The sequence below is a fragment of the Oncorhynchus clarkii genome, chromosome 17 (assembly GCF_045791955.1).
Source record: "Oncorhynchus clarkii lewisi isolate Uvic-CL-2024 chromosome 17, UVic_Ocla_1.0, whole genome shotgun sequence".
In the NCBI taxonomy this organism is placed as follows: domain Eukaryota; kingdom Metazoa; phylum Chordata; class Actinopteri; order Salmoniformes; family Salmonidae; genus Oncorhynchus; species Oncorhynchus clarkii.
Window position 1 is genome coordinate 18,369,525 of NC_092163.1, and position 15,821 is coordinate 18,385,345.

The following is a 15,821-nucleotide window of genomic DNA, read 5'->3' on the forward strand; positions in this document are numbered from 1 at the left end:
AATTCTATTAAAGGTACACCACATTTAAAGGGATAGCTTTAATAGATAAATGTACTGGAAACCCTATTGAAAGAAAACTCCACAACAAAATCTATTGGCCAGCAAGTGGGAGGGTTTTCAGCGGTTTAATTAAATGTATCGGCACGCGCAAGGGAACCGCACCCTCATAAGGTAAGACTGAATACCAACTACTGTGAAGTGTGTAGGAAAGGCGTACATTTCCTAAGTCTGAATCAGGCCCCAAGGGATTTGCAATAGATGAGTCTCAAAGTGATGTCATCAAAAACCATCAAACCATCAAAAAACACATTTTATTTTATTTAGGGATGTTTCTAAATGGGGGCTACAATAAACACCTCAGTAAGAGATCTCTGCACATTTGGACTAAGTCGCTACTCGAAACGCAACAATGCTTTCCTAACAAAGCTAATGTGTTTTACAGTGAGCGCTATAAGCTAAGAAGCCTAAACCACGACACACAGGCCTAAGCCTATTTAGAAAGGTCTATACTGGATTCCTAAAACTTTATCGAAGTGCATCTTCTATCAAGATATAAATGGTTATTTATGACTATTAATATCATAATGGGTTCTCAACAATTCCACTCCATCTGTTTTTGGCTTTATGCTTGAACAACCTTGGAGGAGGAATTGTTGCTTATCCTGGAAGTTGTTGTTGAGACAAAATATGGTTGACATAAGTTCCTCTCAATTAAGGATTTCAGTCCAGCGTACATTTCATGATCAGCGATGTATCCAGCCTGTCTTTTGTCCAAGGGAATCCTTATCAGCCTGTTACTACATTAGGTTCTGTGAAGTGTGAAATGGGTATTGTGTGGATCGTACACTATCAGGGACAAGACCAAGGATTGACACATTTCCTGTGAATGAGATACGCTGTCATCACGTGACATTCACACCTGCATAGCCGAGATAAGGAGTGTCAAAAGATGAGCAACGGTGCTTTTCAGTCACAGTTGAGGGACATTTAAACGTGATGATACATACGGTGCATTTACTGTAAGTGAAATACATTGTTAACACAATTCATGTCTTCTTAATGTACATTAAACAGAAAATATATTTGTTGACGTAAAACATGGAGTATGAATACCATGCCATAATGTGCTGTAGTGGGACATCTCTGCACTTCAAGTGCCAGACTTTTAATTCATTTGCCGTCTACAGAGCAAATGCCGTCCTTTTTATTTGAACCACTCACATACCGCACCAAAATGAATTTTAGTGGTGCTTACTGTGGTGCTCTTTGGCGAAAGGTTGATGCTCACATTATGCGTGGTCAAAACCAAAAATACAGTGTGGAATTTCCCAGTGACATGTTCATACACTCACATACAGTATATTATACACAGCAAGGCAAGGGGGTGGGTTAAAGGGTGGGGAAATGAAGCCAACACAACATACCAACATATTCTAACCCTCTACTTCCATTGCCTTAAATTCAGTTAGATGTGTGCAGTGGAGACTGGGGAGATTGATGGCTTCCTGGAAATAAATATCTCTCCAAGTAGCTAGTAGTTTTACTGTAAACACATCAAGCACCATCTTCAGTTTAGCTCGTTCTCAAAGTCTCTGTGGATGGATGGTATAATAGTAGTAGCAGCAACGGAAGTCCTAGCAGCTAGCAAGCTTTGGCTCTGGTTTGGTTGCCACCAAAGCTATCCTTAAATGGAAGACAACATCTAAAAAATCATTTTCCTTGATTCCTTAGATGGATATCCTTCCAGTAAGGCACTTGACAGCTTGTCCTCTGTTGGTGATGTAACATAAGCTCTTTGGTTTTATGTCTGTCTATGCTGTATGGTGCTGTTATGTGTGATATGATGCATTCTTAAAATCAGAGGGGCCTTTGTTGCTTTATGTTGTTCAATGCATCTGGTAGAAATAAACTATCAATTTACAATATAAAACCCCCTATGATTCTACCTCCACTGGACTACATGTATTATAAACTATGGATTCTCTGTCTGATAGAAAGGGGCTGATAGTAGCCTACCGACTGTACATTATCTGTATAGCATTCCAGATGTGGACGGGATACAGTTAGCTGGACTGTCCTGTCCCAGAGGGGTCTTTCTCACATTTCGGCTGCTTAAGGGGTGCCTCTGTGTCAGATGCAGTGGCGTGGGAGGGCTGAGGAGAAGGTGTGTCAAAGCTCTTCCCCATCCTGCCCCCTTCTCCATACATCCTCTCCTCCCCTGGACCGGATGGAGACTCGTGCGTGCGCATGTGCTTGGCCAGGTGGTCGTTGCGCATGAACACGCGGGGGCACATGGTGCAGCTGAACTTCTTGGCACCGGTGTGTGTCTGCAGGTGTCGCTGAAGTTCGTCGGAGCGTGTGAAGCGCTTGCCGCAGAAGAGCCAGTTGCAGACGAAGGGCCGGTCCCCGCTGTGCCAGCGCAGGTGGGCCTTCAGGTGAGAGGTCTTGGCGTAGGCCTTGCCGCAGCCCGGGATGTGGCAGTTGTGCATGTGTTTCCTCCGGTCGTCATCAGTGCTCTGGCCCATCTGCTCGGCATGGACACAGTTGGGGCACCGGCACACAGACTGGCCCGAGCCCCTGGAGGCAGAGCGGCGCTGGGGCTTGGGCCGGACCGAGGTGGCACCCTCCTGTGGCTCCTCCAGGGAGTATGACTCCGGCTGCAGGAGCTCAGGTCCTCCCAGCGGCTCCATCTTGAAGCCATCCTGGGGGTAGAGGTGAGAGTGAGCTGAGTGTGAGGCTGGGGCCAGCTGGGCTAGCTGAGCAGAAGAACACAGCTGGGGCTCGGAGCCGTAAGGCCCCAGGGAAGACTGCAACCCCATGGAGCTCTGACCAACTGCCTGTAAGCCCACACCCTGGCCCGCCTGCAGGTCCATCCAGCTCCCTGGCCCGGTGTGGAGGTCCCACCATGAGGGAACGTTCATCTCGTCTGAGCTGCCACCAGGGGGTGCTGTCCGTAACCAGGGTTCATAGGGGTGGGCCATGAGACCAGCTGCTGTCTGTGGGATACTGGTGTTGAAGGCTGAGTCTGGTGAGGAGTGAGCGGTAGCCGGGTGGGTCCGGGGTGTGGTGGGCTGACTGATAACTGGGTAAAGATGTGTAAACTACCACATGGCTGGATGGAGAGCTTGAGGGTTCTGTCCACGATTACAGACCTGTGGACAAAAAAAACGGAATGTAAATTCTTGTAAGATTACTGCTTCTAGCCAAATGACTTGAAATACTGTTGGGCTACAATGTAACAAACACAAAACATGCAAATACTTGATCTCAAATCATCCAACCACATGTAACCCCCCCCCCCCCTCCCCTCCAAACCCAACAGACACGCCCCCGTCTTTATGGACACCCACCCCATTTCTCACGCTGCGTGGCCGAGGAGAGAGCAGACGGAATGAGGGGAAGGAGACGAGGGGAACAGAAACGTGTCCAGACAGAAACCTGCCAAATGCATCCGATGCCAGGTACTTCCCATGGTGGAGGACAGTCAAAGAGAAAACAAAGAAAACAACTTGAGCAGCTGTATGAAGAGGCAGAGGCAGAGTGGAGATAAATACAAAAGGTGGTGGAGGAAGGAGGAGGAGAGCGAGAAAGAGAGAGAGGAGTGTTGACAGGAACAGCCCCGTGCAGAGACAGAGGTAAAAAAAAAGGAAGAAGATCCAGGGAGGTAATGGCTGCGGGCCATTGTTTGTACATCTCTGAGATTTTCGGAGATGAAGCAGACAGAAGAACCAGTTTTTTTTATGAATCACACATGATTTACAACAACATCCCTTCGAGGCGACTAACAAAAAAAGAGACGTTGCGATGAAAAACTCGCCTCCTACACACTGGCGGCAGCATGCACCAACCGCTTCTGACTGACGGCTTTCAGGAGCCTGCGAATACAAGTCCAACAATAACACAAGAACAATGACTTTATCCATATAATTATGGCAGCATGCTCGAAGGCAGTCAGCATCTTGTTCCCATTGCATTGCAGTGGGTAAACTCCAATGGACCATACAATTGCTTTAATACATACCCCACAAATTAGGTTACCTTAGAATTTTGAGAGGTGACGGAATGCACCTGTTCAAATTATAGGAGTCGAGAGACATTTTTGTCAAAAAGCTGTAACCCAATCTACAGGAGGCGCTTACTTGGTTCAAGAAACGAAAATGATTCCAAAAATGCTCTGGCCCAAAATTATGAGTTGTCGTCCACCCCCCAAATATATGCCATTATTTTTACTGCAGGAAACAGTAAAGCAGTAAGGGTCGGAAGAGGTTACTATCTTGTTTGTCTGAAGATCCTAGGTCGTGATACCATATCTGGGAGGGAGAGACCATACAGCACCCAGACAATTAAGCTTCAATAGAAAGGTCAAGGTTCAATGGTAGACCTGCATCCTGTCCCTTGTCCACAAAACCATTAAAGCCAAGCTATTTCCACAACTTACAGAAACTTTGAAAAGATAGCATACAACTTGCGAGATTCAGATTCACTCTTATCCCTTCCAGTGCTTGAAAGGGAATGGAAAAGTTATCAGTACACGTTAGGTTCTGGTACTCAAGCAATAGAACATTTGGGATGCGGGTACTCCCTACCAATGAGCATGGGGCCAACTCAAGCGCAGATCCCTTCAATTGATTTTCAATTTGCTGAGACAACAAACAAAGCCTTGAAGACCAACAGGATTACTAGCTATGCTTTGAACTTCCCATGGCCCTCTTCAGACACTAGAGAGGAGATGCTCTTGAGTTGGAATGAAATCGTAAAGCGATTAGTTTGAAATTCCAGAATTAGAGGTCTGGTGTTAAAGGTCAAGCTGGTTTACTTCACGTCGCTCTGGAGCCAGAGCTCCGCCGATGCTCTGTAATTTTGGGGGAATGTGAGTCAGATGCACCGTGGCATGAAGCGTCCCCCTCTTTTTCTCTCTCTTCCCCCTCCTCTCGTTCGCTCTCTGATATAATAGCCCTGTAAACAAGTAAGAAAGTGGCCGATCCTCCTCCATTCACAAAAGTGGCTGGCTGGAACACTCAAGAGTATCCTGAGAGTAACAGCTGGCATGGGGCCCCTGGGGGTGGGGAGCCGGGGAGGAGGAAGGTGCAGGACGACAGGGCTGCATCGTAAAACCTGCCCGACCAAGACCTAACAAAGTCCCCGGTTTACTAGGCTCTGCCCTACCAAGACCCAGCACAGCCCCCCCCCCCCCCCCGGTTTACTAGGCTCTGCCCTACCAAGACCCAGCACAGCCCTTGAGTTGTTGTATGTTCATGTGGTTTTACATCAAATGTTGTCAATGTTCCGCATTATGTGTCCAAATTTGAGCATATTTGTAAACACTCTTGCACAGACATGAAATTCCAATTCAAATACTCAATCAAAATGTGAAGATGGAGTAGAAGAAGTGTCTCAACTGGTGTGTCAATAAATCATCATGACTCATATCGAGACAGGTCTACACAGAGGAGCACAACCCATGTGTTGACAGTTGGACATAGAGTACACGAGTGATATGACACCTCCTGTCTTATTGTATTAGACAACGAAAGAAACTTCTAATACACCTCCCCATTTCTATGGTCATTGAATGGGAAAACTCCCTAGCCATTGTGAAAACCCGTGAGGGTCCTCTGAGGCATATTGCCTGTCAACTTTGACATCTAAATGTCATTTAGAAAGTCAAGTGCTCTGGTAGGTTTGGCACCCAAATTCCTTTTAGACTTAATTACAAATGACTGTATCCTTCTTAAACACCTATGTTTGAGGTAAGTATTTACAGTGGGGCAAAAAAGTATTTAGTCAGCCACCAATTGTGCAAGTTCTCCCACTTAAAAAGATGAGAGAGGCCTGTAATTTTCATCATAGGTACACTTCAACTATGACAGACAAAATGAGAAAAAAAATCAAGAAAATCACATTGTAGGATTTTTAATGAATTTATTTGCAAATTATGGTGGAAAATAAGTATTTGGTCAATTTCTGTAAGTCTTCACAAGGTTTTCACACACTCTTGCTGGTATTTTGGCACTCCATGCAGATCTCCTCTAGAGCAGTGATGTTTTGGGGCTGTTGCTGGGCAACATAGACTTTCAACTCCCTCCAAAGATTTTCTATGGGGTTGAGATCTGGAGACTGGCTAGGCCACTCCAGGACCTTGAAATGCTTCTTACGAAGCCACTCCTTCGTTGCCTGGGCGGTGTGTTTGGGATCATTGTCATGCTGAAAGACCCAGCCACGTTTCATCTTCAATGCCCTTGCTGATGGAAGGAGGTTTTCACTCAAAATCTCATGATACATGGCCCCATTCATTCTTTCCTTTACACGGATCAGTCGTCCTGGTCCCTTTGCAGAAAAACAGCCCCAAAGCATGATGTTTCCACCCCCATGCTTCACAGTAGGTATGGTGTTCTTTGGATGCAACTCAGCACTCTTTGTCCTCCAAACACGACGAGTTGAGTTTATACCAAAAAGTTATATTTTGGTTTCATCTGACCATATGACATTCTCCCAATCTTCTTCTGGATCATCCAAATGCTCTCTAGCAAACTTCAGACGGGCCTGGACATGTACTGGCTTAAGCAGGGGGACACGTCTGGCACTGCAGGATTTGAGTCCCTGGCGGCGTAGTGTGTTACTGATGGTGGCTTTGTTACTTTGGTCCCAGCTCTCTGCAGGTCATTCACTAGGTCCCCCCGTGTGGTTCTGGGATTTTTGCTCACCGTTCTTGTGATCATTTTGACCCCATGGGGTGAGATCTTGCATGGAGCCCCAGATTGATGAAGATTATCAGTGGTCTTGTATGTCTTCCATGTCCTAATATTTGCTCCCACAGTTGATTTCATCAAACCAAGCTGCTTACCTATTGCAGATTCAGTCTTCCCAGCCTGGTGCAGGTCTACAATTTTGTTTCTGGTGTCCTTTGACAGCTCTTTGGTCTTGGCCATAGTGGAGTTTGGAGTGTGACTGTTTGAGGTTGTGGACAGGTGTCTTTTATACTGATAACAAGTTCAAACAGGTGCCATTAATACAGGCAACGAGTGGAGGACAGAGGAGCCTCTTAAAGAAGAAGTTACAGGTCTGTGAGAGCCAGAAATCTTGCTTGTTTGTAGGTGACCAAATACTTTTTTTCCACCATAATTTGCAAATAAATTCATAAAAAATCCTACAATGTGATTTTCTGGATTTTTTTTTCTCATTTTGTCTGTCATAGTTGTCTGTCATAGGCCTCTCTCATCTTTTTAAGTGGGAGAACTTGCACAATTGGTGGCTGACTAAATAATTTTTTGCCCCACTGTAGCTGTTTGACAATAAGCCCTAAATTGATCTCCAAGGTTGAGCTTACACAAGTAGGGCTAGTATAGTGATTATTGTGTAGGCCTAACATACACTGATTGATCAGTATTCTACTCAAACTCACAAGTAGCTATGTAACTTGTACTGAGGAGTGTTTTTTTGTTCGCTCATACAGGAGTAGTAAAGCTCTAGTTCACACAGCAGCAATAGTATTTTGTGATTTATGAAATGTTTGATTTGTATTCCATTTGTATTTATCAAAGGGGTGCTGCAGCACCCTCCGCACCCCTACTTCGAATAACAGGAAGTGGTTGAAGAGCTTTATGTTAAGTGATGATAATAAACAATTATTTGTCAATCATCATTTATTTGAAAAACACAGTTTCCATCACCATTTGCCACAATAAATAAAGTTAGACAAAATAAATATCCACCCGTCGAATGGAATAAAATGTTGTCGATCTTTAGAAAAATGTGCTTATTACTGCCGTTTCCATTACACATTTCGCAATGATTTATTCAACATTGCTTTTGTCGAATAAACCTGGGTCAATGGAAACCTGCCTAGACAGTCTACAGGGAGGAGGTAAGAGTCTGGCAAAGTGGTGCCAGGAAAATAGCCTCTCCCTCAATGTAAAAAAAAACCAAAGGAGTTGATCGTGACCCTCTCCCAGTGGAGAGGGTCAAAATCTTTAAGTTCCTTGGAGTGCACATCACTGAGGACCTGAATTGGTCCCACCACACCGACACCATGGTGAAGAGGGCGCAACAGCATCTATACAACCTCGGACGGCTGAAAAAAATCAGCATGGCCCCTACGACCCTCAAACTTTTACAGATGCACCATTGAGAGCATTCTGTCGGGCTGCATCACCGCTTAGTACGGCAACTGCACCGCCCTCAACCAAATCGCTCTCTAGACGGTGGTGCGGTCAGCACAACACATCACCGTGGGCACACGAGTCACGGTCTGTTCACTCTGCTACCATTTAGCAGACAGAGACAGTACAGGTGCATCAAAACTGGGACAGAAAGACTGAAAAACAGCTTCTATCTCCAGGCCATCAGACTGTTCAACAGCCATCGAGCCATCTTCTGTAGTAAGAGACAAAGATAGACTCACTCACACAAAACACACACACAAGCTTACACGCACACGCACACACACACCTTATACACACACAGACTCCTGTCTCACAAATAGGCTCACAAACTCACAAACACATGCACATAGTACACACACACACACACACAGCCAACGCTACTGTTCCATGTATATAGAGACATTAAACACTGGACCGTTTATTTTATATTTTTGTTTACTCTGTGTGTTCATATACTGTATTCTTCATATAGCTTCATATAGCATTGTAATATACAGGGCATTCAGAAAGTTTTCACACCCCTTGACTTATTTCACATTTTGTTACTGCCTGAATTCAAAATAGATTAAATAGATGTTTCTTCTCACCCATCTACACACAATACTCCAAAATGCCAAAGTGAAGAAAAAAATCAGAAATCTATTGAAAATGTATTGAAAACGAAATACATAAAAATCTCATTTACATACACTACCGTTCAAAAGTTTGGGGTCACTTAGAAATGTCCTTGTTTTTGAAAGAAAAGCAATTTTTTTGTCCATTAAAATAACATCAAATTGATCAGAAATACAGTGTAGACTTTGTTAATGTTGTAATTGACTATTGTAGCTGGAAACTCTTTCCTCTTTCTATTCTGGTTAGAGACAGTTTGCGCTGTTCTGTGAAAGGAGTAGTACACAGCGTTGTACTACATCTTCAGCTTCTTGGCAATTTCTCTCTTGGAATAGCCTTCCTTTCTCAGAACAAGATTAGACTGATGAGTTTCAGAAGAAAGTGATTTGTTTCTGGTCATTTTGAGCCTGTAATCGAACCCACAACTGTTGATGCTCCAGATACTCAGCTAGTCTAAATAAGGCCAGTTTTATTGCTTCTTTAATCAGACAACAGTTTTCAGCTGTGCAAACTTATTTGCAAAAGGGTTTTCTAATGATCAATTAGCCTTTTAAAATTATAAACTTGGATTAGATAACACAACGTGCTATTGGATCACAGGAGTGATGGTTGCTGATAATGGGCCTCTGTACGCCTATGTAGATATTCCATAAAAAATGTCCAGCTACAATACTCATTTACAACATTAACAGTGTCTACACTGTATTTCTGATCAATTTCATGTTATTTTAATGGACAAAAAATGTGATTTTCTTTCAAAAACAAGGACATTTCTAAGTGACCCCAAACTTTTGAACTGTAGTGTAAATATTCACACCCCTGAGTCAATACATGTTAGAGTCAGCTGTGAATATTTCTGGGTATGTATCTAAGAGATTGCACACCTGGATTGTACGATATTGGCACATTATTCTTTTTAAAAGTCTTCAAGCTCTGTCAAGTTGGTTGTTGATCATTGCTAGACAAACTAGACAAACATTTTCAAGTCTTGCCATAGAGTTTCAAGACGATTTAAGTCAAAACTGTAACTAGGCCCCTCAGGAACATTCAATGTCGTCTTGGTAAGTATATTTGGCCATGTGTTTTAGGTTATTGTCTTGCTGAAAGGTGAATTTGTCTCCCAGTGTCTGGTGGAAAGCACACTAAACCAGGTTTTCCTCAAGGATTTTGCCCGTGCTTAGCTCTATTCCGTTTATTTCTATCCTAAAAACTCTCTAATCCTTGACAAGCATACCCATAACATGATGCAGCCACCACCTTGCTTGAAAATATGAAGAGTGGTACTCAGTGATGTGTTGTGTTTTTGGCCACATTTCTTGCAGTTTTACTTTAGTGCTTTTTTTTTTGCAAACAGGATGCATTTTTTGGAATACTTTTATTCTGTCATTTAGGTTAGTATTGTGGAGTAACTACAATGTTGTTGATACATCCATATGTTTTTCCTATCACAGCCATTAAACTCTGTAACTGTTTTAAAGTCACCATTTGACTGGTGAAATCCCTGTGCGGTTTTCTTCCTCTCCAGCAACTGCGTTAGGAAGGACGACAGTATCTTTGTAGTGACTGGGTGTATTGACACCCGGTCCAAAGTGTAATTAATAACTTCACCATGCTTAAAGAAATATTCAATGTCTGCTTTTTTTTAAACCGTTTTACCAAAAGGTGCCCTTCTTTGCGAGGCATTGGAAAACCTCCCTGGTTTTTCTGGTTGAAACTGTGTTAGAAATTCACTGCTCGACTGAGGGACCTTAAAGATAATTGTATGTGGGGTACAGAGACGAGGTAGTCATTCTAAAATCATGTTAAACACTATTATTGCACACAGAGTGAGTCCATGCAAGTTATTATGTGACTTGTTAAGCACATTTTTACCCCTGAACTTATTTAGGCTTGCCATAATATAGTTATTGACTCAAGATATTTCAGCTTTTCATTTTTCCACTTTGACATTATGGGGTATTGTTTATAGGCCAGTGACACAAAATCTAAATTGAATACATTTTAAATGTAGGCTGTAACATAACAATAATGTGGAAAAAGTCAAGGGGTGTGAATACTTTCTGAAGGCACCGTATCTACTGCTGTACATTGCATTCTGTTACATATACTGGATTCTCGATCTACTGCTGTACATATTGTTTTTGGTGTATATACGCATAGATTGCATTTGGATTTCTAATACAGTGTTATTTGGGTTGTCAACTGGATTAGTTCTGACATTCGTGATTTCTTGTTTAATCACCTAGGATTATATCATTCCCTTTCACTGAATGGGTTGTTCCCTGCCCCTGTTGATTACAGATACATTATCAAGGTCCTGAATGTCTTGGATCAATTTGGGTTGAAGAGAATCAGGCCTACGCAGCTCTATGTGAGGCATGATGTAATGTTGTTTTATTTCTGTCAACTAAAAGTCACCTTGTTATGCATTTCAGTCACCATAACATTCATACTGTAGTTTTGTAGTCTACTACAGCATTGGAATATATTGTACGAGAGAGTGCAAGATAGGCTACTCCCCTATACAAATTGGTAAAAGATTCACTATAACATATTCTAATAATTGGAATACCATTTATTGTAAAAAAATAAATAAAAATAAAGTTCCTAAAATGCTTTTTCGTTGATTTTGATTGTTGTTTTTGATGGTGATGATGGTTCACCATCATCCTCAGTGTGCTTTTCAACATTGGAAGGCATACAGATTACTGGTGCTAATTGTTTCCCTCAATCATAATGAATACCCTTGTGTGCGATAACCAATTTCTAAATCGAGGTCTTTGGGGTGGTGAAAACATAAAAACACGAGACATTCAACAACCTTTTAGGGACTCTACCTCCTGCTTTATGTTTCATCTGTGACCAGGAAACATTCCCCTAAATATGAACTCAAACTGGACATTTAATGGAGATTTATTCAAATTTCTACTTTATTCTACTTTATTTTGATGCAAATTGTACACATTTTCTATTTTCAAATATGTTATCAAATGCACAACCTGTCACTCAAACCCAATCCTTTCCATGAGTGGGGAAGGAATTTGAATTAGGCCTACAATAATATATATATTTATATATATATTCATGACTTCACGACTTTCATTACAGATTATGAATTGAAATATGTCTTTCCAAATCTAAATTAAAATACAAATTGAAGATAATAAATACTTACACTAAGATATTTCCAATATTTTTTCTTACTTTTTCTTAAAAAGAAATGCTTAAATTTTTACCATATTTCTTTATTTCAAGTGGTTGTAGTTATTCCAGGTACAGTCCTCTGTTTCATTGTTCATGCAACTGTCAAAAGGATGTACCCGTCACTTCGATATTGTTCCACTACACAAGAAATGCAATGCAACGGTAACCTCGTTGGTAAACAATGCGATGCTTATGAAACAAAAACCTTTATATTGAAACATATATATATATATAACATATATAACATATATATATATATATAACATAACATAACATACCTGTTTACACAATGGTGCCCGTAGTTCTATTCCGACGCGATGTAGGAATAGCTTTTTGTAGCCTATTATATTCACTGGTATGAAAATAAATAAATCACCTTGGCAGAAGTCAAGTAAAAGCCTTTGGTAAAATAAAAAAAAACTCGAATAAAGAAATAGATATCCTGGTATATCATAAAGTTCCCTCCATCTCGAGCAGTTCAGGTGAGACAAGACAACGCTTCCACGTACAGGTAAGCATACTCAATGGTGGCAAAGTTTATAATAGGCTATGTCTCTTTTTCTTTTCGCAGGCTCCGCCCTCTTTCGGTGTGTGCCTTTCCTTTGAAGATGGTACATGGGCATGGCTCACTTACGTTACAACATTCGGACCCATTAGAAAGTTGACAACTCTTTGAACACAGTTACATCATTTGGGGTTGTCTCAGTGTATAATACTTGTATTTCAAATGGCTCTAATGTTTGCCCACTGCGATTTACTCTCAGAAAAACTTTACTCAAAGCAATTCTATAAAGAATTATGTCGCAATGCACTAATGCATTACTAGCAGCTAGTCACTTACAATACAGTAGCCTACTTGTTTATTATATTGCGTGTTAAAAATAATAAATAATTTATAACTGAATAAACTATGAATCATTAAAAAACATCAAAGCTGAGTTCACCAATACATGTCACCCATCTTATTGACCCCATGGTGACACAGTGGCATCTGGTAACATTGCATTGGTCATTATTGTCACTGGTCTGGTCACCATGTAGGCTCCTATGTCATCCTATGTAAACTACTGGCAACAGGTCTCTCTATAGCACAGATTGTATCTCTTAATTGTTATGCATACACAATCTACTGTAACCTGTTTATATAACCTTCAGTATCAGTTCAATTCTCAACTGTCAAGAGACCACAATTTACAAAACAGTATCATATCCTTTCATCTTCTGCATGTTACAGGCAGTGTAGGTGCCTTATCAAAGCTCAGTGGTGCCCAAATACATCGCTGTTCCTCTTACTTTTGCCAAATGAGAGGAAACACTTGTTAACTGTTGAAAATACAGATTAAATCCAATCCAACATCACTGCTCTTCACTGTTTTATTAGCCTCTTCTTCTAAAGTGTTTTATTTTTTCCCTCTTCTCAGTTAATTCCTTTCCTGTCACAGCATGTTGGTGGAGTGACTTCAAATCAACTGACAAACAGAGGCCACAGACAGACCGGCGGGAAGTGGTTTACTTACTTACTGCCGTCGTCTTCTCTTTCTCTGAAGTTTGTATCAATAATGCATGTACATTGTGTCTATGGTTGGACTGCAACATAATAGGATACAGATGTATTTTGTTTCGTATCAAATTATGAAATATTGACTGATTCACATTTTCAGTAAAAAAAAAAAAAGTCCTGATCATAACCATGAACCATAACCATTTTGTTGTGTTACAACCTGAATTCAAAATGCATTAAATGTCTGTTTTTTTCTCACACCCATCTACACACAATACCTCATAATGACAAAGTGAAAACATGGTTTTCAAAATCTTTGTAAATTTACAGCCATTTTCAAGTCCTGCTGTAGAGTTTGAAGCAGATTTAAGTCAAAACTATAACTCGGTCACTCAGGAACATTTACCGTCTTCTAGGTAATCAGTGTAAATTTGGCCTTGTGTTTTAGGTTATTGTCCTACTGAAAGGTGAATTAATTTCCCAGTGTCTGGTGGAAAGCAGATTGAACCAGGTTTTCCTCTACGATTTTGCCTGTGCTTAGCTCCATTCTATAGATTTTTTTTATCCTGAAAAACACCCCAGTCCTTAACGATTACAAGCATACCCATAACATGATGCAGCCACCACTATACTTGAAAATATGGAGAGTGGTACTCAGTAACATCTTGCATTGGATTTGCCCCAAACATAACACTTTGTATTAAAGTTACTTTGTCACATTTTTTGCAATATTACTTAAGTGCCTTGTTGCAAACAGGATGCATGTTTTGGAATATTTTGTATTCTGTACAGGCTTCCTTCTTTTCACTCTGTCAATTAGGTTAGTATTGTGGAGTAACTACAATGTTGTTGATCCATCCATATGTTTTTCCTATCATAGCCAGTAAACTCTGTAACTGTTTTAAAGCCACCATTTGACTGGTGAAATCCCTGTGCGGTTTTCTTCCTCTCCAGCAACTGCGTTAGGAAGGATGCCTGTATCTTTGTAGTGACTGGGTGTATTAACACCATCAAAAGTGTAATGAGTAACTTCACCATGTTCAAAGGGATATTCAACGTCTGATTTATTTGATTTTCTACCAATAGGTGCCCTTCTTTGTGAGGCAATGGAAAACCTCCCTGGTCCTTATGGTTGAATCTGTGTTTGAAACTCACTGCTCGACTGAGGGACCTTACAGATAATTGTATGTGTGGGGTACAGAGATGAGGTAGTCATTCAAATATCATGTTAAACACTATTATTGCACACAGAGTGAGACACAAAATCTCAATTTAATCCATTTTAAATTCCGTCTGTAACACAACAAAATGTGGAGAGTCCAGGGGTGTGAATACTTTCTAAAGGCTCTGTATGTGCGTAGCGTGTTTCAATAAAACAGACTGACAGTGTATTACAACAGAAAACTGTAGCCTACATGCACTGCGCTATAAAAGTGCTTCTTTGATAAGGGATGTATGCTTTTCTTCTATACTTACTAGCTTTCCCAACCTGTATTGAAAAGTTCACACAGAAAGAATTCCTTTCAATAGGGGATTGATCTTGTGTGCGTTCTCACTAGTGAAATTAATCTGGATACGCATGTACACAGAGAGGGATCAAGTTGCTGAATTGGGGACCACACACAATGCCTAAATGATGTTTACCAATGTCTTTCAATAGTCAGGCATATTTCCTTGTGAATAAAATTCTTCCAACTCCAAAAGAGACTGTTTAATAACATTTAATTACAGTGCATTTAAGATCAATTACAAGGGGCTTACAAATTCTCCTAAGGTTTTAAATCTGTTTAGACGGCGTGTTGGCCTCTTTTCTGTCAGTGATTGCATTCTTTTAAGCGTCTTTCATAAGGTTGTGTGTGTTTCTAAATTGTCTGAGTATGTTCGTGGATTTGACCTTCAACCCCTCAAACTGACATCAAAGACCATTTGATAGGGCTCGTACTTAAACTGTAGTCTGTTCAGATGTCAAAGATGGTTTACCTAAAATTCGATCCGCCCTCTTTCAGGCGTAGATTTGCTAGTAGGCCTTTACACTGTTCACAGCTGGACTTGAACCTCTAGCAGTTGGTCGGAGATGCTTAGTCACATACTGTAAATATATAGTATAATCGTATATACTGACAGTACACCGTCTCACAGACTCCATTTCAAGACAGGACACACCATCTTATTGGACCTTAAATCCTTCAGCTGTAACCCGGGTGCCAAGGACCCACTATAGACCCTCCCCTATGTGTCAACTCATATAAATCCATTCACACTCTCCGGGGCTTATATAGCACTCTAGTCCTGAGGCACATTCTGTATAGCTGAATCTCTCTAGTCGAAGGCAGCAGAAAAAA

General features: G+C 41.2%; 1 protein-coding gene across 2 annotated transcripts; it reads right to left on the reverse strand.

The window, feature by feature from the left end:
* Positions 1-1,986: 1,986 nt before the first annotated feature.
* LOC139369619 (transcription factor Sp6-like) lies at positions 1,987-12,034 on the reverse strand. Of its 2 annotated transcripts, none has more exons than XM_071108885.1 (2): positions 12,011-12,034; positions 1,987-3,152 (listed from the first exon to the last, which is right to left on the reverse strand). In XM_071108885.1, exon 2 carries the CDS (start codon positions 2,979-2,981, stop codon positions 2,064-2,066), a length of 918 nt encoding a protein of 305 aa, XP_070964986.1. In that variant the 5' UTR covers positions 2,982-3,152; positions 12,011-12,034; the 3' UTR covers positions 1,987-2,063. The 2 variants fall into 2 exon arrangements, with proteins under 2 accessions (XP_070964986.1, XP_070964985.1); XM_071108884.1 differs by lacking the exon at positions 12,011-12,034 and adding an exon at positions 3,351-3,362.
* Positions 12,035-15,821: the final 3,787 nt, after the last annotated feature.